This window comes from Oncorhynchus kisutch, linkage group LG30 (genome assembly GCF_002021735.2).
Source record: "Oncorhynchus kisutch isolate 150728-3 linkage group LG30, Okis_V2, whole genome shotgun sequence".
Lineage (NCBI taxonomy): Eukaryota > Metazoa > Chordata > Actinopteri > Salmoniformes > Salmonidae > Oncorhynchus > Oncorhynchus kisutch.
The window spans coordinates 8161548-8186939 of record NC_034203.2 but is presented as its reverse complement, the minus strand read 5'-3'; the positions used below and the strand labels follow the sequence as shown (position 1 = coordinate 8186939).

Below are 25392 nucleotides of genomic sequence, written 5' to 3'. Positions count from 1 at the left end.
AATACAAATAAAATTGTTAAATTATGAACCTAGTTGGTTTAGCCACGGAAAAAGTCTGCAACCTTCCCATTAGCCATGATTGGCTGAGATGTGCATTTAGTTTCACAAGAATCAAGCTATCAACTGATATAAGACACTTGTATGTACCTACATGTTTAATATCCATCATTTTTATGATTACAAATTTGAATTGCATGCCCTCCAGTTTCACAGGAAGTTGTCCCGCTAGCGGGACGTCTAGCCCTAAGAAGTACTGTTAGATAGGTCATGTTAGCTGGCTTGCTAGCTAACATTACATGAATGATCTACAGTTGAAGTAAGAAGTTTACATATATTTAGGTTGGAGTCATTAAAACTCGTTTTTCAACCACTCCACAAATGTCTTGTTAACCTCTAGCGTCGAGCAATCCCGTATCCGGAGCGTAATTATAGCCTCAAGCTCATTACCATAACGCAACGTTAACTATTCATGAAAATCGCAAATTAAATGAAAGAAATATATTCACTCACAAGCTTAGCCTTTTGTTAACAACACTGTCATCTCAGATTTTCAAAATATGCTTTTCAACCATAACTACACAAGCATTTGTGTAAGAGTATTGATAGCTAGCATAGCATTAAGCCTAGCATTCAGCAGGCAACATTTTCACAAAAACAAGAAAAGCATTAAAATAAAATAATTTACCTTTGAAGAACTTCTGATGTTTTCAATGAGGAGACTCTCAGTTAGATAGCAAATGTTCATTTTTTCCAAAAATATTATTTGTGTGGGAGAAATCGCTCCGTTTTGTTCATCACGTTTGGCTAAGAAATAAATCTGAAAATGCATCTCTACAACGCAGAACTTTTTACCAAATTAACTCCATAATATCGACAGAAACATGGCAAACGTTGTTTAGAATCAATCCTCAAGGTGTTTTTCACATATCTATTCGATGATAAATCATTCGTGGCAGCTGTGTTTCTCCTCGAAGCAAACGAAAAATACACGGAGATTACGCAATAATTGCAACGGAGGACACCAAGCGGCCACCTGGTAGATGTAGTCTCTTAAGGTCAATATTCCAATGATTTGCCTACAAATACGTCACAATGCTGTCGACACCTTGGGGAAACGACAGAAAGTCTAAGCTCATTCGTGACCCATACACAGCCATATAAGGAGACATTGGAACACAGCGCATTCAAAATCTGGGGCACTTCCTGTATGAAATTTCATCTTGGTTTCGCCTGTAGCATTAGTTCTGTGGCACTCACAGACAATATCTTTGCAGTTTTGGAAACGTCAGAGTGTTTTCTTTCCAAAGCTGTCAATTATATGCATAGTCGAGCATCTTTTCGTGACAAAATATCTTGTTTAAAACGGGAACGTTTTTTTATCCATAAATTAAAAGAGCGCCCCCTATATCCAAGAAGTTAACAAACTATAGATTTGTCAATTCGGTTAGGACATCTACTTTGTGCATGACAAGTACTTTTTCCAACAATTGTGTACAGACAGATTATTTCATTTATAATTCACTGTATCACAATTCCAGTGGGTCAGAATTTACATACACTAAATTGACTGTGACCTTAAACAGCTTGGAATAATCCAGAAAATGATGCCATGTCCTTAGAGGCTTCTGATAGGCTAATTGACATAATTCTAGTCAACTGGAGGTGTACCTGTAGATGTATTTCAAGGCCTACCTTCAAACCCAGTGCCTCTTTGCTTGACATCATGGGGAAATCAAAAGAAATCAGCCAAGACCTCAGAAAAAAATGTTTGACCTCCACAAGTCTGGTTAATCTTTGGGAGCAATTTCCAAATTCCTGAAGGTACCACGTTCATCTGTACAAACAATAGTACACAAGTATAAACACCATGGGACCACACAGTCGCCATACCGCTCAGAAAGGAGGCGTGTTCTGTCTCCTAGAGATGAACGTACTATGGTGCGAAAAGTGCAAATCAATCCCAGAACAACAGCAAAGGACCCTGTGAAGATGCTGGAGGAAACAGGTACAAAAGTATCTATATCCACAGTAAAACGAGTCCTATATTGACATATTCAGAAAGGCCGCTCAGCAAGAAAGAAGCCACTGCTCCAAAACTGCCATAAAAAAGCCAGACTACGGTTTGCAACTGCACATGGAGACATAGATCGTACTTTTTGGAGAAATGTCCTCTGATGAAACAAAAATAGGACTGTTTGGCCATAATGACCATCGTTATGCTTGGACTTCCGACTTCAACTGTATGTAGTAATATTATTCGTATCTCAGAGCCATTTGTATTGCTAGTTATAGCCTAATGTTAGCTAGCTAACATTGAACCTGGTTGTTTAGCTACCTGTTATGAGTTGGGATTATGGTTCATTGTTTAGCTAGCTAGCTGCATGGGAAAACAAAAGACTCCACTATGCAAGTAACTATTTCAATAGAATGTTTATGATGTCACTGCGACAACTGTCGATAGACGTTGTCGATAGACGTTGAATATGTGCTCTGGCTATCTACTCCGATTTTAGAGCAATTATATTGTTACCAGCAGCACAGTTGGGACTCACCAATGCTGTGGATAACATAAAAACAGCCTAACCAGCTCTGCTAGGGCGAATAAAATGGTCAGATTGAGCTGTTCTCTCATTTATGTCTGGAAGTAGCTAGCAAGCTTGCCAACCTTATCTTGTTAGCTTGGGTGCTTGACTGCTGTTGTTAGGCGGAACAAACGGATAAACCCTACTCCTCGGCCAGAGCATCCAGTGAAATGACAATCTGACAACGCTCTGAGTTTATGAACGTTCAGGTTACACTCTGGCACTCCAGATTAAATTTACAAACACACACATAGTATAAACCAGCCTTTAGTTTTGAAATCTCTGGCTGTTTAGTACATAGCCTCACATGTGAATCCTTAAAAAGACGGATGGGACTAAAGCTTAAGAGTGTGTGAATGATTCTGAATGGGTGTAGACATAGAAGAGCTCTCCAGTAGGTCACAAAACATTCAAGGGCCATTTTCTCAAAAGTGAGGTTACAAGTTTATGAAATTTCAAAGCAGAATTACTTTCCCATTGTTCCTCAACTGTTATCCAATGTAAAAAACACAATTTCAAGTTGCTACGTAAGACCGAATCGAGCCGGTCGGTCACATTTGTCCCAATACTTTTGGTGGTACTATGTATATTATGTACATAAAGTTCTGTCATTTCTAAACGGTTCGCCCGATATACATGAACATACCCTCAAATTCAAGCTGGCAGTTCTGGACTGTCCCCTACAGTCCGGGACATGTGGTAACCCTACATACAGCGGCATTCAGAGCTTGCATAGGAGTTCCTACTAATGACCTGATTAAGCTCTCCAGTGTTTACACCATTTCAGACTGGGGCTCATTTGAGCGTAATGAGCCTGTGGCAATGTTTACATCCCTCGGAGCAAAGACAGGAGTTCTCTAAGTCTGTCGTGTTTACTGAAGAAGTGCTGGAGAACCCGAGGGCTACGGAGCAGACTTTTCAATTAATCACTGGTTGTTGAACTTGAATGTAAATTAACTGTTAAACTAACTCTACATATGACATGGCCCATGTGAAGCAAGGTCGGTTAGCTGTCGAGCTAATTTCAGCATATGTAACATGGAGGCCAGCTAGCTCCAATATGTGGCATAAAGTTCAGAGCACATAACATGGGATGTTAGTTAGCTGATTAGCTAACTCCCGTACATGTGGCATGAAGACCAGTTAGCCATTTAACTAACCAGCACATGACATGAAAATATTGCTAATTCCAGGATGACATGGATGTATTTATCGTGGGCCAAACTGTTCTCAGAGATACTGGATGTTCTTAAGGTAATACAATGTTTTGAAATGCATCAAGGCAGTGGTGTTAAGATAATAGCAGTATACAATAGCTTCATCATTTCAGAGTTCCAATGTAAATTGAATGTAGGTTCCAATACGCAACTTTGCAATTGTGGACCATACTCATGTTTTCCTTTCCAGCATTGCAATGTCTGCAGTAAATGTAATCATCTTCAAAGCTTGCAAATATGTCAAATTGGTCTATTATGATGCATGCACAGCTATGCTTACCTTGCAATTAATTAGTACCACATAGCTGAACCGAACACATAGTATTCAGTAAAAATATATTTGCTGCATAATTTCTGCCCTTGTAATTCCTCAAGGGGACCTGTATGCACTATCCTTCTCTCCAATGCCAGCCTCTCTCCCATCCCTGACCACCCTGTGTGCTCACATCCTCAAAACGGAGGTTGAATAAGCAGTTCAATGGTCAAGCCAGCACGGTTCCCAATGATTCATTACTGTTGGAGTTGCAGCTAGGAGAAAAGGATAATGGGAAGAGATTTGGCTAAGAGTTTCCTTTTGCAAGGGGGGAGGCTCCGCAAACTGGAAATCTCAAATTCTAACACGCTCCCCCCCCCCCCAGGACCTAATCGAGCAGGGGCCCAAATTACATGAGATTTGTTTTGGGTTAACCGACATTAGGCCCCCCTTGACAAGTTTAATTTATTTCAAACTATTTCAAAATATGTCAAATGGGATACTATTGTTTTATACTTTAATTGACGTGGTTCTATGTCTTCCAATGGCTCATCTCTCTTATGGTTGTGTAGGCTGATAAGGAGTTTTTTAAAAAGGAGACAAGTTTTGGGAAGTTGTTAGTTATAAAAACAAATGAAAAATGCATTTTATGGTCTTGGGTGTCATAAACAAAAAGATGAGCTAACTGGAGTAATGACCCTGCTAGGACAAGCACTGGCAAGGGTAAATTTGATGTTGCTTTGTGCAAAAGAAGGAGATGTAAAATGAATAAATCATTTTGAATATAAAAAGCATTGTTATTTTCATGGGGCAGGACTCGTGGACTCGTCAATCTTATCACAAGCCAAAATATAAACTGAACCATTACTTCGTGTCACAATCGTCGTATGGAGTAGACCAAAGCGCAGCGTGGTGTGAATCCATTATTTTATTAAATTACGAAAAAAACACAAAGAACACTTAAACTAAAAAAAACAACAAACCGCTATGACAATGAGTGCATACACAGGCAACTACACATAGACAATAACCCACAAACCACAATTCAAAACATGCTACCTAAATATGGTTCCCAATCAGAGACAACGACAAACACCTGCCTCTGAATGAGAACCATATCAGGCCAAAACACATAGAAACAGACTAACTAGACATTCAACATAGAATGCCCACTCATATCACACCCTGACCAAACAAAACATAGAAACAAACAACGCAAATAATGGTCAGAGTGTGACACTTCGACAGTAACTGTGGCACAGTGTTAATTAATGGAGATTCACTAAAGATCTCTTCACTGATATCATCAACAACTCATTTGGATGTCACAAGGAATATTAAAGTACAGTATCAAGACCATTAACTCCACTACATCAGTGGCGATTTTGCCATGTAAATCTTGGTGGGCAAAAATGTTTTGATGCATGCCAGCAAAGCCACTACACAACACAAATTAATTGCACTATAACAGTGACAAACAGTGCCCACAAACTGTTAGGACCTACATAAAGCTGTCCCAACAGCAGAGCTTTCTTTTCAGCACCATAGAGTGAATCCTTACCACCGCTACACCTGGCTATCAGCAGAGCCTTGTCTGGCAGTGAAACAGTTCATTCAGTCTCATTTACTACCTTTAAAAAAACATGGCTGATATGGCCGACTTGCATATTTAAACAAATATGTTTTTTTTACTGACAATTGATATGTACAAACTATGGCATAAGGGGACGACGAGCGGATAAGAGACAATCCGTAAAGTTCAACCTGATACAACAAAGGTGGATAAACTAAACACCCAAAAGTTACATATACAGGGATGCAGCAAGCTGGGCTAAGAAGTCAAAGGTTTGATAAAGCCCAGGACATTTCAGCTCCCTGAACTCAATTATGCAGGTAGAAATGTGCAATATTTACTTTGTCCAAAAGAATGGCAATGTCCCAATGAACACAAGACCTATGGAATGACTTATTTTCTGAATACAGAATGCCACAGCCATGAACTAACAACAGCCATAAACTTACAGTGGCAAACTGCAGTAGCAAACCACATGTCTGCTTCAAACCTCTTACAAGATGGGAAGATGTCACATTTTGCATTTACCAAAAATATGTCACATTTTGCATCTACCAAAAACCCTTGAAAGTAAATCTAATTGAAAACATGAGACATTGTCCATTTCATTTCAGAACATCCAACCGCAGAGCCTTGACAATTACTTGCGCTGGAGAGGTTTTGGCATGGGCTTTTGTCTGTGCGTATCAGGGCCAAATGGAGTTAGCACACAGCCAAGACTTGATCATCAATTCCATGTTAACATCACTTTCAGGTCCACATTTGCCAAGTTACATTAAATACCCTTTTAGTGGCAGAACAATCCAAAGGGTACCTGAGTAGCTCAGGTGTTGGCCATGGTCTGCATTTGGCTGTATTGCTGCATCAACTCCATTTCAATTCATACAGATGTAGGGTCTTAATTTACTTCACTTTTTTATTGCTGAGAATTTGCCTGCACAGCATGAAATGCAAACTTATGGTGTTTTCAAGGTTTCAAAAGGCTTCTAAAGTTTGTAATTGACACTTTAAAATGTCAGACTTGATTTGCCCTGACGAAAAATGTATCAACCCCTACAAAAAAAAGTCCATTAATTATAATCCACATAATTCACATTTCCTGTTGCTGCAGGATTATTTTCCTGCTGTAGCAAACATTGAAAATTGAGCTGCGCATGTTATCACTCAGATCCAGGAGAGTTGCAATGCACAACTCTTTGGGACCATCCTTGAACTCCTGAGCGAACTCTCTTGAGAGATTCTGAACAGCATCTTGATGGTGACAACACGAAGCACTGCATATTTTCCCAAACACGGAGTTGCATGACCTATTCTCCGCTGCCACTGTCTTCACATCATTGTCAATGCGCTCCACTACAAACAGATTACGATGACATTCGAGGTACTACGACACCTCAAGCCTTATTTTTGGCTGGAGGATGAAAAGAAAGCATCTATTTGCAAAAGAAAATCTGGTGATTAAGCTTGGGCACCCCTTTGGCAAAACAGGGCATTAGGTTCCAGGCCCATTCACACCACGTTGGCAGGATGGCAATTTTTTCCGGAGTTTCTCCACACCGTCTGCCTCAAAGACTGAATTCCAGGGGATGATTACTGCACAAATAATCCACATCACCTAGCTGCATCCTGGAGCTCAGTGGGTAACAGGGGAGAGGGAAAGAAGAGCAGGAGAACTAGAGCTAGAGAGATAAAGAGGAGACAGAGAGGAGGAGGCGGAACAAGAAAAAGGGAGGAATACGAGGAAGACGAGGAAGATAGACTTGAGAGAAACAGAAAGAGGTGGAGAGAGAGTAGGAAGGAAGGAAAGAGAGACAGATAACTGGGGAGAGTGGGGGAAAAGGAAGAGAACAGATAGGTTTAGGAACTTTTCAATAACCGTATACCCAGACAGCCAAGGCCCAGATTTCAGGAGACTATAACAGTCTTCATCCCAGGGGGAAGCTAATTTTTGCTGACAGAATATTTAATGCATTCCTTTTGCAGCAAAAGCAATTGTAGACTTCCATATCGTTGGAAATCACCATCAGTTGCTGAAGGAGCAAATTCTCCAGACAGAAACTACATAATGAATTGTGGGATACGTTATTGCTCAAATGTAGCCATTTCATGTAGACTGGGACCATCCGATGGCATTGAGGAGCTTACCACATCAGTCACCGGCTTCATTAATATTAGTGCATCGATGACGTTGTCCCCACAGTGACCATATGTACATGTCCCAACTAGAAGCCATGGATTACATGCAACGTTTGCACTGAGCTAAAGGCTAAAGCTGCCACTTTTAAGGAGCGGGATACTAATACGGACACTTACAAGTAATTCTGCCTCAACCTCAATCAAAAGAGGGCATCCTCAGGATGCTGAAAATATTTGGAATGGGCCCTCAGATCCTCAAAAAGTTATACAGCTGCACAATTGGCTTCATCACCGCTTTTGTATGGCAACTACTTGGCATCCGACCGCAAGGCGCTACAGAACGTAATGGGTGCAGCTCAGTACATCACTGGGAGTGAGTTCCCTGCCATCCAGGACCTCTATACCAGGCGGTGTCAGAGGGGGGCCCTAAAAATTATCAAAGATTCCAGCCACCCATAGACTGCTCTCTCTGCTACCGCACGGCAAGTGGTACTGATGTACCAAGTCATCACATACACTGCTGCTACTGTTTATCTGTCCTGTTGACTAGTCACTTTATTCCTAGTTATATGCACATATCTACCTCAATTACCTCGTACCCCTGCACATCAACTCGGTAATGGTACCCCGTGTATACAGCCAAGTTATCATTACTTTTTACATGACTTAAATTCTTCCGTGTAAATACTTTTCTAATATTTCTCAAAAAAAGTTATTTCTCTTGTTGTTAGGAAGTTTTTCTTGTTGGAAGTAAGCATTTCACGGTTAGTCTAAACCTGTTATTTACGAAGCATGTGACCGATAACATTTGATTTGATTTGATCCTCACGTCCAGCATCGGTGTTGACTGAAGTCATTTAGGGCGCATGGACATGACCCCTCCATATTGAGTTCTCGTTCAATTTGAGTTTGAACGAGAATACGAAGTCCCTTGACAGTCCCGTGGCCCTTGCCAAATGACAATAAAACAGGGAAATCGATGGCTGCAGACTAAGGATTCGGGAAGCATAGAGAAATAGAGACTACCCTAATGTGCTCTGTCAGTCCAAACCATTTAATAGTTTCACTTCTCGCCAGTCACTCGTTGCACTTTGAATGACAAAACATAATGATGACTTGCAAGTTCCTGAACAAAGGGCGGGCTCCTACAGCAACCGACAAAAAGGGGGATTACCAACCTGACATCAAAGTGCTCATGTTCAGGCATTTAGCTTTTCATTCTTTTGCTCCCTCATAGTTGAAACAGTCTAATTAGCGATCCATCGCCTGCACCTGCCACTCACTCACCCCTCCTTAATCCTCAGTCCCAGAGGATCCACTTTCAACTACTGTCACTCCAGCGTCCATATCTTGTGAGAGGTGTCGACCGACCGGCGCATCAGCTAGCTGTGATGTTGCCATGATGAGAAAATATCAAAATGATACATCTGCTCCACACCTGTCTCCAGCATCACTGAAATGACATATCGATTGCATCTTTAAGGAAATAAATTCTGAGCCAAAACTCATTTGAACTATAGCATGGTGCCAATCAGGACCTTCAACCAAGTTTGATGTTGTTTTGTTTTTGGTAGGCTACCATACTGGTTGTAAGATATCAATAAATACCTAGCTATATGCATTTATACTACACTAATATCTGTTGAAAAAGATCCAAGACATTGCTATGTAGAAATTACCAATCTTTCAACATGCATATAACACATTTATAGCCTAAGGTCAGGCTGTGCATCATTGTGATTAGTAGATGCAGTACCAGCAGCTGTGTAGCCTTGTTGTCGTTTCAATCATCATCATCATCATCATTGCCATCTTCATCAACATTGAAATTGCTGTGGCTGCTAGAGCAGTTCGAGCTCACAGTCACCAAATTCCAAATGAAATACATTAATGTGCATTGTGAACAATGTTTCGTTTTGTCTAGAACGGAGCTCTCTCCAATCTGCTCCCCCCTCCATCATTCACACAACTGATACTGCAAGAGGGAGGCAGCAACTGCCTGAGCTTAGGAATTGAACCCCGATAACGAATGATCAGGCTATTTGTGCACCCGATGTAGGAATTTTAGGGGTTACAAATTAAATTAAAAATAAGGAAGTTGAAAGAACGCGTATTCAATTCACTGATTGTGAATTATTGTTTTTGACCGCAATTTTTTTACTCACTTGTTTGAGGCGGACGCCCAGAGTTCTTCCCCTTCTGTTTTGAGGCTGAAGTTGTTGCGCAAGACAAATGTGAGATCCACCTGCAATCTACAGAGGAGTCTGCAATCTACATCCAATATTTGGATGTATGTGCTCTGGAATATAAAGTGGTTTATTTTCAGAAGGCAGGAAAAATAAACGTTTTTTCCCCCTTGTTTGGTATTTCAGCCTCGCATCAATTCTTACACGGGCAGTTGAGCGAATTTATTTCATATTTTGACCACACGGAAAATGAAAATATCTTTTATCAGGGCTCGTGCAACCTCGAGATCTCTTTGATTCATTAAAAATAAACATAATTGTTCTCCACACTTTCAGAAATCAGGTAAGGACCCAAGCATATTATTTTACAATACAAGGATTATCTATTCACAAGTTGTATGCAACTGTAAGTATGACGTGGAAATGCACGGGAAATTGCATAGGAATGTTAATGTTGATTTATATACTTGTTTTTTTAACGTTTTTTATATTGAATTTATCACAGCCCTCCTTTTCAATCTTTCTTTAATATATCAAGTATCTCAGTGTAGTACAATTTCATGCAATATCATATACAGTACAATACTAAAGCTTATAAAATATCACAATTAATGTAGGCTAACATTCCTGAATTGGCAAATTCCCCCAAATGGGTTGTCCCCCCAGGACACGGGCAAAGTCCAGAGAGGATGAGGAGTCGCTGGGTGAAGCATGAGCTGCCAGGGTATCGGTCTTAGACAGGTGCCTGTGCTGCTCTTATGGGAGGGGATTGCTCTGGGCCTGTTCTGCTGCTGGACTTGGGCTGGGGTTGCTGCCGCTGCGGCCGGACCCAGTGATGGCGGTGGTGCTGGGCCCATGGGCTGGCTGCTGTCGGACAAAGGGCCCTTCCACAATTCCCTGGAGTTCACGGAGTCTGTGGAGAGACACCAGCAAGGCTACACCACCAGATACAAGATCTACAGGTGATCTCTCTCTCTCCACATCTATCTTTGCTTTCTCTTCTCTCTCCCTCCACCTTCATCTCTCCCCCTGCCCCCACCCCTCTTTTTCCCTCTACCATAGCTCTACACAAGTGAGGCTATTCTATTCTCCCTCTCTGAACAACCCTTCACTCCTATAGTTTGTGATTCTCATCTCTCGGATGGCATATAAGGGGTCTGAATACTTTCTGAATGAACTGTATGCTATAATTCAGTCCTCATATTGAATGCGCTGTATATTAGTGTCTCAACTGCATACATTCCCCACGGACATGCAAATCCATGCGGCGTCAACACAGACGTCAACACGACCATAAGTAAACATACACTGGATGTCCACCAAACTTCGCATTGATGGGTATGGTGTCTGCAGAACTAGTGCAAATTGAAATTGAGGTCATGTGTTACACTATGCTCTTAACATTACATTAACTTTTGGATTGGTGGTACTTGGTTGAATACACTCTCCACTCTGGTTCATGCTCTGTATCAGAAAGGATACAGACTGCTTTAGAAAAGCAGTATCGTCTGAAACATTCCTAAGTGGTCTGGAATAAATGGAAGGTGAAGTGGGTGTTCTTTTACATTTTGCATTTTTGTATTTTGAAGGTGAAGTGTTTGTACTGCTCAAACTTCCAAGGAACCATATATGATCATTGGAAAGTATAGGATGATGCTGGCCTTGTGCCACTGCAATTCACAATATAATGACATTACTATAATTAACAAAAATATAAACGCAACATGTAAAGTGTTGGTCCCATGTTTCATGAGCTGAATCCCCATACTTTTCCATATGCACAAAAAGCTTATTTCTCTCAAATGTTGTGCACACATTTGTTTACATCCTTGTTAGTGAGTATTTGAATTTTGCCAAGATAATCCATCCACTGGACAGGTGGGGCATATCAAGAAGCTGATTAAACAACATGATCATTACACATGCCCCCCCCCCCCCCCCCATGGTTGCGTCCCTGCCCAGCCATGTGAATTCCATAGATTAACTTTATTTACTTAAATTGACTGATTTCATTACATGAACGATAACTCAGTAAAATTGTTGAATGTTGCGTTTATATTTCTGTCCATTATAAATATGGCCCTGCTGGTCCACTATGGCTCAATACTTGTTCACCATCTTTTGGTAAGCTAGATAAAGGAGACTTTCTACTGGCTCTGAGAATGATATAGTCTTCTCTGAGAGCACACAGAGTCCCATCACCCATCTCCCTGAACAGCTCCTACTGATTTTAATTCTCTCTAGAGGATGGAGAAAAAGCAACATGGTATCCATTCAATTGAGATGAAGAACCCGCTTTGAAACGTCCTCTGTTTGGATTGGAATATAATCATAGCGACGTAACCATGTGGATTAACATCAGATTCAGTTACAAGTGATTAAACCGACAGAACACTGGTGTCCGTTTTTCCTCTTGACCGGCTCTCCATTTTCCCCGGGGGGCCTTCCCGTTTCTCCGCATTTGATTACACATGGCTCCGGGTCTTGAACAGGAAGCTGTCAGACTATTATCCACCAGTGTAGCATTATCGTAGTATCCCTGCTTCCAATCCATAAGTGCTCACCGGTGAATAAGACCGCAGGCTAACGCCGGGGTGCGATCTATAGTGCCCATCAAGTGACAACCGGAGAGGCACTGCAGTCTGCCTCTCGTTACGATGATTGGATGTAATGACATTCTCCACACTGGCCTTATTCCTCAATTATTTCTCTGCCGATCGTAACTCGTGGCAGTGATTTGATTGCCTCCCATGAGGACGGAGCAGTAGGAGTCTTGACTGTAGCGGCTGGAGAGAGAATTGCGTCTTAAGAATGCTAGAGTTTGCATGTCCCCAATGGGATGTGACTGTGTAATTAACAGTTGAGGTCGATGTGACACGTGTCAGTACACTCTGTATGTAGCGAGTAATGGTCATCACAAACAGTTAATGGTGAATCACAAGGGCTTTGTGATATAAAATGGTGAACATGCAGGGCATTCGGAAAGTGTTCAGAGCCTTTCCCTTTTCCACATTTTGTTGCGTACACTCTTATTCTAAAATTGATTAATTTAAATGTTTCCTCATTAAATCTACATACTATACCCCATAATGATAAAGTGAAAACAGGTTAGAAATGTTATTTGAAAATGTATAAAAAAATGTAAAAAAGGAATACCTTATATACATAAGTATTCAGAACCTTTGCTATGAGACTCGAAATTGAGCTCAGGTGCATTTCCAGTTTCCAGTGATCATCCTTGAGATGTTTCTACAACTTGATTGGAGTCCACCTGTGGTAAATTCATTTGGAAATTATTTGGAAAGACACACACCTGTCTAAGTATGGTCTCACAGTTGACATTGCATGTCAGATTGAAAACCAAGCCATATGAGGCCAAAGGAATTGTCCGTAGCGCTCCGAGACAGGATTGTGTCGAGGCACAGATCTGGGGAAGGGTACCAAAAATGTTCTGCAGCATTGAAGGCCCCCAAGAACATAGTGGCCTCCATCATTCTTAAATGGAAGAAGTTTGGAACCACCAAGACTATTCCTAGAGCTGGCCTTTCGGCTAAACTTAGCAATCGAGGGAGAAGGGCCTTAGTCAGGGAGGTGACCAAGAACCTGATGGTCACTCTGACAGAGCTCCAGAGTTCCTTTGTGGAGATGGGAGAACCTTCCAGAAGGACAACCATCTCTACACCACTCCACCAATCAGGCCTTTATGCTAGAGTGGCGGTAGCCCCTCCTCAGTAAAAGGCACATAACAGCCCGCTTTGAGTTTGCCAAAATGCACCTAAAGACTCTCAGACCATGAGAAACCAGATTATCTGTTCTGATGACAGCAAGATTGAACTCTTTGGCCTGAATGCCAAGTGTCACGTCTGGAGGAAACCTGGCACCATCCCTACGGTGAAGCATGGTGGTGGCAGCATCATGCTGTGGGGATGCTTTTCAGCAGTAGGGACTGGGAGACTAGTCAGGATTGAGGAAAAGATGAACGGAGCAAAGTACAGAGAGATCCTTGAGGAAAACCTGCTCCAGAGCGTTCAGACTTCAGACTGCGGCAAAGGTTCACCTTCCAACAGGACAACGACACTAAGCACACAACCAAGACAACTCAGGAGTCTCTGAATTTCCTTGAGTGGCCCAGCCAGAGCCCGGACTTGAACCTGATCGAACAACTCTGGAGACACTTGAAAATAGCTGTGCAGCGACACTCCCCATCCAACCTGACAGAGCTTGTGAGGATCTGCAGAGAAGAATGGGATAAACTCTCCAAATAAAGTTGTGGCAAGCTTTTTTCGTTATACCCAAGAAGACTCAAGGCTGTAATCGCTGCCAAAGATTAAAGGGTCTGAATACTTATGTAAATGTGATATTTCAGTTTTATGTTTGCAAACATTTCTAAAAAACAGTTTTTGCTTTATCCTTGTGGGGTTTTGTGTGTAGATTGAGGGGGGGAAACGATGTAATCAATTTTAGAATAAGGATGTAACGTAACAAAAGGTGGAAAAAGTAAAGGGGTCTGAATACTTTCTGAATGCACTGTATTTGCTTTGCTATGGATGCCCCAAGTGCTCATACTCAAAGCATTTCTATGGTTTCCTTAAAGGTTTCTAATTGCGTTCTAAATGGCTCGAAGGTCTTAAGATGTTTCACGGTCACTCAGGTCTGGTTCAGGATAAGCTGTGGTACATGGTTACCCATGCTTATAGGGACGCTGCACTGGTTTATGGGCCCTCTGGCATATAGTAGTTCATGGTCACATTGACAATTTATAGCACTTGTTATGCATTCATAGTGCTGCATTGGACTCCCATAAGGACTCGTGCTACAGTAGCAGTATGGTACTGTGGAGATCACCTAAGCAAAGACATTGCCCAACTGAGGTTTCTTTCCATCGCAACAGCTAGCTTGAAGCTACAAAGAAATATGGCGATTGCGCAATAACAAACACAATTGCAAGATAAGGTCCTACCATCACAAACACCCCTACAGACCTGTGAACATATGTGGCTTGAGAGTGACCTACTGTCTATTAGCCAGTGGCAGTCTGTCAGAGCAAATGTGGCAGAGTCTGAGTAAGAGAGATACTGCATGTATCTCTCTGCAAATGTTGTGTCTGTTTGCATTGGGGTTTATCTGTGAATGAATTCCACAATTACATTCGACTGAATGTTCTCTACAGCCTATTTAGTTTAATGTGATATTTTCACAAAGTTTAAAACTCCTTCCACAAATCAAGAACTCAAATCAACTATTGTATGAAACATGTTATCGTGACATTGTTTTACAGGGAGTTTGGCAGATGGAAGGTCAACAGCCTGGCGGTGGAGTGGCGTGACAACAGTGGCGGCCTGGCTCCGCCCCTCGACCCTGACTTCATGCACACGGTCAGGCAGCTTGGGAGGCGGCCCACACTCAGCAGGATCACTGAGAAAATCATCAAGAAGTACGGGACTCACCTCCTACTGTCCGCCACGCTGGGAGGTACAGTAAAGGGAGGCTCCGAACGTTGGTTCCTACTTGACCCGCATTACAGCAGTATTGTTCCCTGGGAGATGTCTTAGACTAAAAATAAGTGTGTTTTTGTCGAGAGTATTTTGGTTAACTCTCATGTCAAAACCTACTCTTCTCAGTGTCTGAGATACATTCAGTAACTTAGCTACAACAGATTCTTCTGCAGAAGCGGTTGATTCCAAATGTAACTTGGAAATGATACAGTTTGGATGTGATGTATGTTATATATATATATAAAAAATATATATATATATATATATATGTTATGTGCATAAAGAGCTTTATACACTAAAGCAGAGGGCTCAGTTCAGTGTGGTTGTTGAACTGGGATGAGATTAAACATAGATCACATGTTCTGCCCATTACCATTCTTCAACACAGTCATTGAATAATTGGAACCTCCCTGAAGGAGAGATGGGAGATAATTACCATTGATTAACGTCTCTGGCCCAGCCGCTCAGTCTCCCATTTCCTCATTTCCTGTTGCTTTGTAATCAGGGGAGGAGTCCTTGACGATATTTGTGGATAAGAGGAAGCTAAGCCGCGACCCGGAACCATGGACTGGAGCTGAGGGCAGCAGACACAACGGTACGGGGGCCATGGCAGGGGCGGTGACCCTGGAGGCCCTTCACCAGCTGGCTGCCTCCTACTTCACCGACAGGGAGAGCACTCTGCGCCGGCTCCACCACCTCCAGATTGCCTCCACTGCCATCAGGGTAAGAGGCCCTCGACTGCCCTCTGCCACTGGGCATACGGAGTTAGATGCGAATAGGTTACTATATACAATATAGGTTACTACAGAATAGGTTAGTATATGCAATATAGGTTACTACAGAACAGGTTACTATATACAGAATAGGAGGTCAAACTGTTAAACCTGTGCTGCTGCTGTGGGGACTTTGTTTTGTTTTTTGGGGGGGGGGGGGGCAAGTGGATAGGCTGCTGCCAACATTTTATTGTTGATCATTTATTTATGTGAAATAGTCTAAGTGTAGCGTGTTGATTTTCCTTATTGTCGGTCTCCCGCTGTGCGTATTTGGTATGTACGAGTTGCAGCATAGTCTATCTCAAGATGAAACTGCTGAGAATTAACATGTTTCAAGTCATAAGAATTGCATGTGATTTCCATCAGGCTGTACCCACGTGTTCCAATGATATATTCAAGGGATGGACAGATGGACAGGATTCTGTCTGTAAAGAATGTGTACCCATAACAACAAAATATACACATCACATAAAATATCCACCACCATATTTTACAGTAGGTATGGTATTCTGTTCTGCTTATGCATCCTTATTTCGACATCAAACCCACCACTGGTGTGCATGGCCAAAGAACTTCATTTTCATGCCATCTGACCAAAGCACCAGTTCCAATCCAAGTGCCAGTGGTGTTTAGCAAACTCCAGACGTTTAATTTGTTGGATGACATGAAAATAAAGCTCTTTGGCCACTCGTTGGTGGGTTTGGCGTCGAAATAAGGATGTATAAGCAGAAAGGAACCCCATCCCTACTGTAAAATATGGTGGTGGAGCTTTGATGTTATGGGGCGGTTTTGCTTGTACTGGTCCTGGGGCCTTTGTTAAGGTCAACGACATCATGAACTTTACCCAGTACCAGGACATTTTATCCATAAACCTGGTTGCCTCTGCTAGGAGCCTGAAACTTGGCCCCATGTGGATCTTCCAAGCACACAACAAAATCGACAAAGAAATGGTTAATTGTCCACAAAATCAACATTTTGGGTTGGCCAAGAGTTGATGTTCTCCTTTAATGAGTACACTACTGGAACACACATACACTATATAAACAAAAGTATGTGGACACCTCTTCAAATTAGTAGATTTGGCTATTTCAGCCACACTCGTTGCTGACAGGTGTATAAAATCGAGCACACCGCCATGCAATCTCTATAGACAAACATTGTCTGAAGAGTTCATTGACTTTCAACATGACACCATCATAGGATGCCACATGTCCAACAAGTCAGTTCGTCAAATTTCTGTCCTGCTAGAGCTGTGCCGGTTAACTGTAAGTGCTGTTATTGTGAAGGGGAAACGTCTAGGAGCAACAACAGCTCCGCCTCGAAGTGGTAGGCCACACAAGCTCACAGAACGGGACTGAGTGCTGAAGTGCGTAGTCGTCTGTCTACGGTTGCAACACTCACTACCGAGTTCCAAACTGCCTATGGAAGCAACGTCAGCACAATAACTGTTTGTCAGGAGCTTCATGAAATAGGTTTCCAAGGCCGAGCAGCCACACACAAGCCTAAGATCATCATGCTCAATGCCAAGTGTCGGCTGGAGTGGTGTTAAGCTCGACGCCATTGGACTCTGGAGAAGTGGAAGCACGTTCGCTGAAGTGATGAATCATGCTTCACCATCTGGCAGTCCGACGGACTAATCTGGGTTTGGTGGAAGCCAGGAGAAAGCTACCTGCTCCAATGCATAGCGCCAACTGTAAAGTTTGGTGGAGGAGTAATGGTCTGGGGCTGTTTTTCATGGTTTGGGCTAAGCCCCCTAGTTTCAGTGAAGGAAAAGCTTTACTCTACAGCATACAATGACATTCTCGATGATTCTGTGCTTCCAACTTCGTGGCAACAGTTTCGGGAAGACCCTTTCCTGTTTCAGCATGACAATGCCCCCGTGCACAAAGTAAGGTCCATACAGAAATGGTTTGCCCGAGATCGGTGTGGAAGAACTTGACTGGCCTGCACAGAGCCCTGACCTCCACCCCTTTGAACACCTTTGGGATGAATTGGAACGCTGACTGTGAGCCAGGCCTGATCGGCCAACATCAGGGTCCGACCTCACTACTGCTCACGTGGCTGAATGGAAGCAAGTCCCCGTAGCAATGTTACAACATCTAGTGGAAAGCCTTCCCAGAAGAGTGAAGGCTGTTATAGCAGCAAAGGGGGGACCAACTCCATATTAATGCCAATGATTTTAGAATGAGATGTTCGACGAACAGGTGTCCACATACTTTTGGTTATGTAGTATACTATTCATTCAGATTAGTGCTGAGCAATTAACAGAAATGTCAGTTATTTTTCGGGGGGTTTTCTGTGAGCTCAAGGCGCATATTGCACAGCTTCTCTAGAGATAAATCAGGAAACTGTGCGATGTACTAGGTAGCGGTAATTAACTACAATGACCATAATCCATTGCGCATCTACTTGTCCGGTCTGTGTTTCTTTTTTGTCTGCTATGGAAGAGGCAGAAGAATGCACAATCATGAGGGGATATAGAGTGGCAGCTGTTGCTTCGAGGTATCGCTAGCAGTAAAATTGCACATTTTTCTCTCCATCCCATGCCAAAATGATTAGAATTGCATGAAATGAGAGTTATAAAATTGCTAAAACTTCTCTCTGCTCCCATGGCAAAATGTGTAGCATTGCAGGAATTGAAATTTAAAACGTAAATTTGTTCTCTTCAGTGTCATGAGGGGGCCTGCTAAAATGTTTTGCCTGCAAAGGGGGTGGAGGTGTTGGGGGGAGGGGGGGGGGGGGGGGGGGGGGGGGGGGGGGGGGGGGGTAGTAATTCAGCAGTCCTAAAAATATGCCTTATTGACTTTGAAGAACTAAAAAAATAGTGATTTTGTCAGACAGCAGTTCTATAGAGATGATATGATGCCTTGGAATGAAAATAATACTACCACTACCATCATAGGGCTTTTATTATTATTATTATTATTTTTTTAAATTATTATTAAATTGTTGTTAGCATTCAAACAAAACAATCAAAACCAATATTGAAAACCGTGATTATTTTTTAATCATTGAACCGAAACCGAACCGACCTCAAAAAGCACTAATTGCTCAGAACTCATTCAGATCCACAGAATGTGTTCAGATGTTTGATGCAGGAAACAAAACATGGGTAAATTAATGAACATTCAACATTAACAGTTCATTTGTTACCGTTCCTTCCCAGGTGACTGAAACCAGGACGGGCCCGCTTGGATGCAGTAACTATGACAACCTTGACTCTATCAGCTCAGTACTGGTCCACAGTCCAGAAAACAAGATCCAGTTACAAGGTACTTCTGAAACTAGATCTACAGACAAAATGTCAGCAGGCATAGTCTACAGACAAAATGTCAACAGGTGTATCACTCTGGAAGAACATGAATGAATCAGGTGTGGCTTTCATGGTTTACTCATTTATTCCCAACAAGTTAAAGGGACTACTGTACAGTAACGTAATACAGCTGCCTCTATATGGGGTGCATTCTTAAGAAGGTCCAATGCAGCAAATACAGGGGATAGTAGTTCCCATCTGCAATCAAATTGGCTCTCGAGGCTAACCCACAAGGAACGTATTCATACCCCTGGATGACTGTAATTGGTACATCCTCAAAAGAAATGTAGCTGCAGTGCCTGATTGTTGTGCCTTCTTACTTCCCGAAATACTTACCTACGTCTCACTTGCCTCCCCAGGACTCCAGGTAATTCTACCAGCCTACCTGCGGAGCCGTTTCGTTCAGGCAGCCCTCAGCTACATCGGCTGTAACTCGGAGGGCCAGTTTGTTTGCAGGGCCAGTGACTGCTGGTGCCAGTGCAGCCCGGACTTCCCACAGTGCAACTGTCCGCAGACGGACCTCCATGCCCTGGAGAACAACCTACTGCGCCTCAGGGAGGCTTGGACACTGGCCAACCAGGAGTTTGTGGAATCAGGTGTTTACTGGAGTTAGTTGAATATGCAACAGTCCAATGTACTTGGTGATGAGCGGACAATTGAGTAGGCTGGGTGCCAGTATGTTTCTGCTTTAGCCAGCTTGTTGATGACTTGCATCAATGTAGTGTTGAGTGTAGGGAGTCAGGTCTTCAGGCTCACATTCAATAAGGTTTCATATGTATGGAAATAATACAAATCACCATTGTCCAATTTTTCATTGAGATATGGTCGTGGAATAGGGTGCATAGTAGTTTTAAACCTTCACATAACAAAAACGTATGTATTTCTCACTCCTTTGAAAGACCTCTGAAATACCCCTGTTTCAACAAAAACCTTGATATAATAGGTTAACACGGCGATTTAAATGGTCTTGCTTCGATACCGTAGACAGCTGGACGTGTATTTTTGCACCCACTCCAAGTTACTCACCATCTGATAAATTACCACTTTAATGACTGAGGTTGGATTACCATCCCTCACGACTCCAAATTACAGACAGGTGGTAAATAGAATGTGATACATTTTCGCTCCAATTAAATCATGTCAGTTCTGTTCTCGAGCAAGTCATAAACAATAAGAACAACCTGTTGTTTATTCATACTTGTTTTTTTCTTCTTTTCTCAGACAGTGAGAACAGACAATTTTTTGCCACATTCTTCTCATTACCCAATTACCCCATGCTCCTCCCAGCCAGAAAATAAAACTTTACTTATCCATGTTTTTTTCTCTTCTTATTTTGTATTTATTCCAGAGGAGTTCCAAAGTTTTGTTGGAAGGCTGCCAACCCATTACGCCGTGAACACATCTGTCGTGGAGCACTTGTGGAGGATGGATGGGGGCCTGCTCCAACGCTATAGGCAGCTGGAGACCACAAGTGGCCTGCTCCTTGACAAAGCACGTCGCGCCGCTAACAAGCTCTTCAGTCTTAGCAAGAGATGCCGCCATCGGCCCAGGATAGTGCTGCAGAGGGAGAGGTACAGAGTATTTTTAGGGGGCTCGTTAACCCCGAGGTCACCCCTAAAATACCTTGTCTCGTATTTATGCAACTGATTTATGCACTGTACGAGAAAGAAATGCACTTTTGGGGAAACAAAAGCTGAGAGGTTTTGAAAGGAGACAAGAAGTGCTGACGGTAGAAATTGAGTCTCACCTGGGAAAACCCGAATTAAGGATAGTTGGACGACCGGCAGTAGCTTATTGCAGTACAATTAGAACCGTTTCTACTTTCTTATCCGAAGTATCTAAGACCACGGTGCTCAGGAGTTGTGCTAGGCCTACATACTAGGTCACAATCAGTCTTTGGATAATGTGGGATGTCCACACTTGAGATCCCGCCTCTTCTACAGTAACTAATTACATGCAATCCCTTTCAATCCCTTTCATTGACCGCCAAAAACTACAGTCGGAAGTGCATTCAATTTAGAATTTGGATAGCCTGGTCCCAGACGGCTTTGTGCTTTACTGGGGCTGGCAAAATAGATCTGGGACCATGCTTCTGTACCTCTAAAAATACTGTTTCTGAGTAAACGATGAATGGTTTTCGCCCTGTGACTACTGTGGTTTCCTGGTTCAGCCCTATGCCCTGCTACCTGGCCCACCAGTAATTAGTTACTCCAGCTTTCCAGAGCAGCTCTCCTTTTATCGTAACTTCACTGTGATGGATTCCTCGCTCCTGACCGCTCTGTTTCGATAGCCATTCTTTGTATAGGAAATGAACTAAATGGCACAATTACGTTGGTTCTCCTGCCATAGGCAAGCTCTGCTTCCTCAATCCAATTACACTGCTTTATCACACCTCGCTGGTAGTAAAAGGGGGATTTGATGGAGGTGCAGTATTATTAAACTTGTACATTTTATTGCATGTGTTCCCATGAAACCTTTTATTCTTTAAAAGCTCTGTAATTGTACTGAGTTGTTAGTATATGCCGTATTCATACATTGAACAAAAATGTGTGTGTGTGTGTGTGTGTGTGTGTGTGTGTGTGTGTGTGGCTCCCTCCATCGCCACCCACCTGCCTACTCAGGGGGAATTCACGACTAGATGAGCATGTTCATTTTGGTCTGATTTGGCTTGCATTGCAACAGCTGAGCCTACGAGAGCAGAAATGGGGCTTCTGATCTGCCTATCCCTCTCAATTTACGATATTGTTGCTGTTAATGTGCAGTATGAATCCTGCTGTGTCTGAGGAGATGTTTTTCACATACAGTCAGGTCAAAAATGATTGGCACCCTTGATTAAGATTAGCAAATAAGACTGTATGAAATAAATACTGAGCTATATTGTATGCTCCAATTTGAAAATGTTTATACTAATACAATTGCTCAGAGAAAGATTTAGTTTAACAAGTAATATTTTTTTGCCCGCAAAAAGATAAGGGTTAAAATGATTGGCACCCCTGTTTTCAATACTTTTTAAAACCTCACCTTGTGAGGATAATGTCACTGAGCCTTTTTCTAAACACATCGGGAGGGATCTTAGACCATTCCTCCATACAGAATCTTTCCAGTTCTTTGATATCCTTTGTCTGTGCTTATGGACTGCCCCTCTTCAAGTCAAACCACAGGTTTTAAGTCCTGAGATTGTGATTTTGTGGCCAATTAACCATTTCTTTGTGGATATTGATGCGTGTTTGGGATTATTGTTTCACTGGAAGATCCAGTTGTAACCAAGTTTCAGCCTCTGTCCTGGTACTGGGTAAAGTTCACTTTTTCTTTTTGCATACAAATATTTATTTTATACTGGGTTTTTTGCTCATCTTTATAAAGGGCGGCAATCATTTTGGACCTGACTGGATCTCATGGACAGAAAACAAGAAAATGGACTAACAAAAGTGACCAAAACAAAAGAAATTGTAAATTTACTAAGCAATCAAAATGTAAAGTGACTAAGAAGTTATCCTCATCTACAGTATGTTCTATCCTCTGTCCTCAGACCCCTTCGCTACTGGCTGAGCTACATCCTGTCCCTTCTGTACTGCAGTGAGAATGACCACATCGGCCTGTACTCGGTGGAGACCCGCAGCTGCTCCTGCCCCTACCTCCACCCCCCCTGCCAGGGCCCCGTCCCCTGCTCAGTAGGAGAGGGCCCCCGCTGCACCTCCTGTTCCACTGAGAACCGCACCCGCTGCTCCAGCTGCAACCCGGGGTTTACCCTGGGCCAGGGGCTGTGCCGACCCGCCGTGCCTGACCCCACGGACCCCTACCTGGGCTTGGAGAGCGACCGCGACCTCCAGGACCTGGAGCTGTGCTACCTGCTCCAGCACCGGGACCCACGCATCACCTTGCACGGCATCTTCGTCAGCAATGACGTTCGCCTCAACGCCTGGTTTGACCCGTCGTGGCGGAAGAGGATGCTGCTGACCTTGAAGAGCAACCGCTACAAGTCCAACCGTGTGCACATGCTCCTGGGGGTGGCGCTCCAGGTGTGCCTGACCAAGAACAGCACGCTGGAGCCTGCGCTGTCCGTGTTCGTCAACCCGTTCGGGGGCAGCCACTCGGAGAGCTGGACCATGCCCATCGGCCAGCATGGCTACCCCGACTGGGAGCGGACCAAGCTGGATATCCCCCTGGACTGCTACAACTGGACCTTGACACTGGGCAACCGGTGGAAGAGCTTTTTCGAGACAGTGCATTTCTACCTGAGGAGCCGCATTAGGGATTCGGTGCCAGGATTGGCTCCAGGGCCAGAGGTTAGGGGACACAGGAACGCTAGTACAGTGTACCTGGAATCACCAGAGGGCACCGTGGAACCAGTGGTAGCATCTTCATCCCAGAACATGGGCTACATGAAGATCAACAGCATGCAGCTGTTTGGATACAGCATGCACTTTGACCCGGACACCATCCAGGACCTGATCTTGCAGCTGGACTACCCGTACACTCAGGGATCCCAGGACTCGGCCCTGCTGCAGCTGGTGGAGATCCGCTACAGGGTCAACCGACTCTCTCCTCCAGGGGCTCAACCGATGGACCTGTTCTCATGTCTGCTCCGTCACAGACTGAAACTGTCCAGCTCTGAAGTGACCAGAATACTGGCTTCCTTACAGGCTTTCAGTGCCAGACAATCAAACTCTGTGGAGTACGAAGCAACCAAACTATGTAGTTAATAATGAGCGGTGGGCAGGGCCAATGTGATGTTTTTTGTATTAACCCAATCAGAGACAATGTCTGCCACATAGCTTATAGATTTTGTCCAATGGGTCCATTTGTGTCGGTGTACACTGTTCATGGCTTTAGTTGTATGTAAGTGTCATTGAATTTGATGTTTTGAATCACTCAAATTGCTTTCATTTGTGTACTTTTATGAATTTTAGGAAACAAACCATCAATTGGTTATTACATTGATACTAACATGCACCCGACTGGAGCATATGTATCAATCCAATTCATCTGCAGAGGGAAGGGGAGTGAGACGCTGCATATGGGCTGTGTTTGTACTGACCATCTGAAGCTGCAGAATACATTGTCTCACAGTGTCTCTATTCTCCAATGGGGAGAGAAGGCATCCTTGGCACAGATTACCAAGCATGTAGTGGGGAGATTGAGAGTAGTAGCCTCCTACTCTGTACCTGGCCGACATTCACATTTACTGTGAGGGATGAGGGAGGGAAGCAGAGAGACATGCAAAGCATCAAACACAGACTAGGTATCAATGGCCATGATCAGAGATACAGTTGAAGTCGGAAGTTTACATACACCTTGGCCAAATACATTTAAACTCAGTTGTTCACAATTCCTGACATTTAATCCTAGTAAAAATTCCCTGTTTTAGGTCAGTTAGAACTCACCACTTTATTTTAAGAATGTGAAATGTCAGAATAATAGTAGAGAGAATGATTTATTTCAGCTTTTATTTCTTTCATCACATCCCCAGTGGGTCAGAAGTTTACATACACTCAATGAGTATTTGGTAGCATTGCCTTTAAATTGTTTAACTTGGGTCAAATGTTTCAGGTAGCCTTCCACAAGCTTCCCACAATAAGTTGGGTGAATTTTGGCCCATTCCTCCTGACAGAGCTGGTGTAACTGAGTCAGGTTTGTAGGCCTCCTTGCTCGCACAAGCGTTTTCAGTTCTACCCACAAATTCTCTATAGGATTGAGGTCAGGGATTTGTGATGGCTACTCCAATACCTTGACTTTGTGGCCCTTAAGCCATTCTGCCACAACTTTGGAAGTATGCTTGGGGTCATTGTCCATTTGGAAGACCCATTAGCGACCAAGCTTTCACTTCCTGACTGATGTCTTGAGATGTTGCTTCAATATATCCA

At 43.0% G+C, this 25392-nt stretch overlaps 1 protein-coding gene across 1 annotated transcript; it reads left to right on the top strand.

The window, feature by feature from the left end:
* The first annotated feature begins 9744 nt into the window (after positions 1–9744).
* LOC109875392 (BMP/retinoic acid-inducible neural-specific protein 3-like) lies at positions 9745–24885 on the top strand. The gene is made up of 8 exons (XM_020467737.2): positions 9745–10290; positions 10614–10909; positions 15226–15419; positions 15948–16165; positions 19382–19487; positions 19888–20124; positions 20877–21099; positions 23058–24885. Exons 2-8 carry the CDS (start codon positions 10659–10661, stop codon positions 24229–24231), a joined length of 2403 nt encoding a protein of 800 aa, XP_020323326.1. The 5' UTR covers positions 9745–10290; positions 10614–10658; the 3' UTR covers positions 24232–24885.
* Positions 24886–25392: the final 507 nt, after the last annotated feature.

Bases quoted from the DNA above. Each gene is read 5' to 3' on its own strand.
- LOC109875392 (XM_020467737.2), top strand. From the start codon at position 10,659: ATGAGCTGCCAGGGTATCGGTCTTAGACAGGTGCCTGTGCTGCTCTTA. The intron at 16,166-19,381 runs GTAAGAGGCCCT...GTTCCTTCCCAG, and splicing joins TTGCCTCCACTGCCATCAGG to GTGACTGAAACCAGGACGGG. The intron at 21,100-23,057 runs GTACAGAGTATT...CTCTGTCCTCAG, and splicing joins ATAGTGCTGCAGAGGGAGAG to ACCCCTTCGCTACTGGCTGA.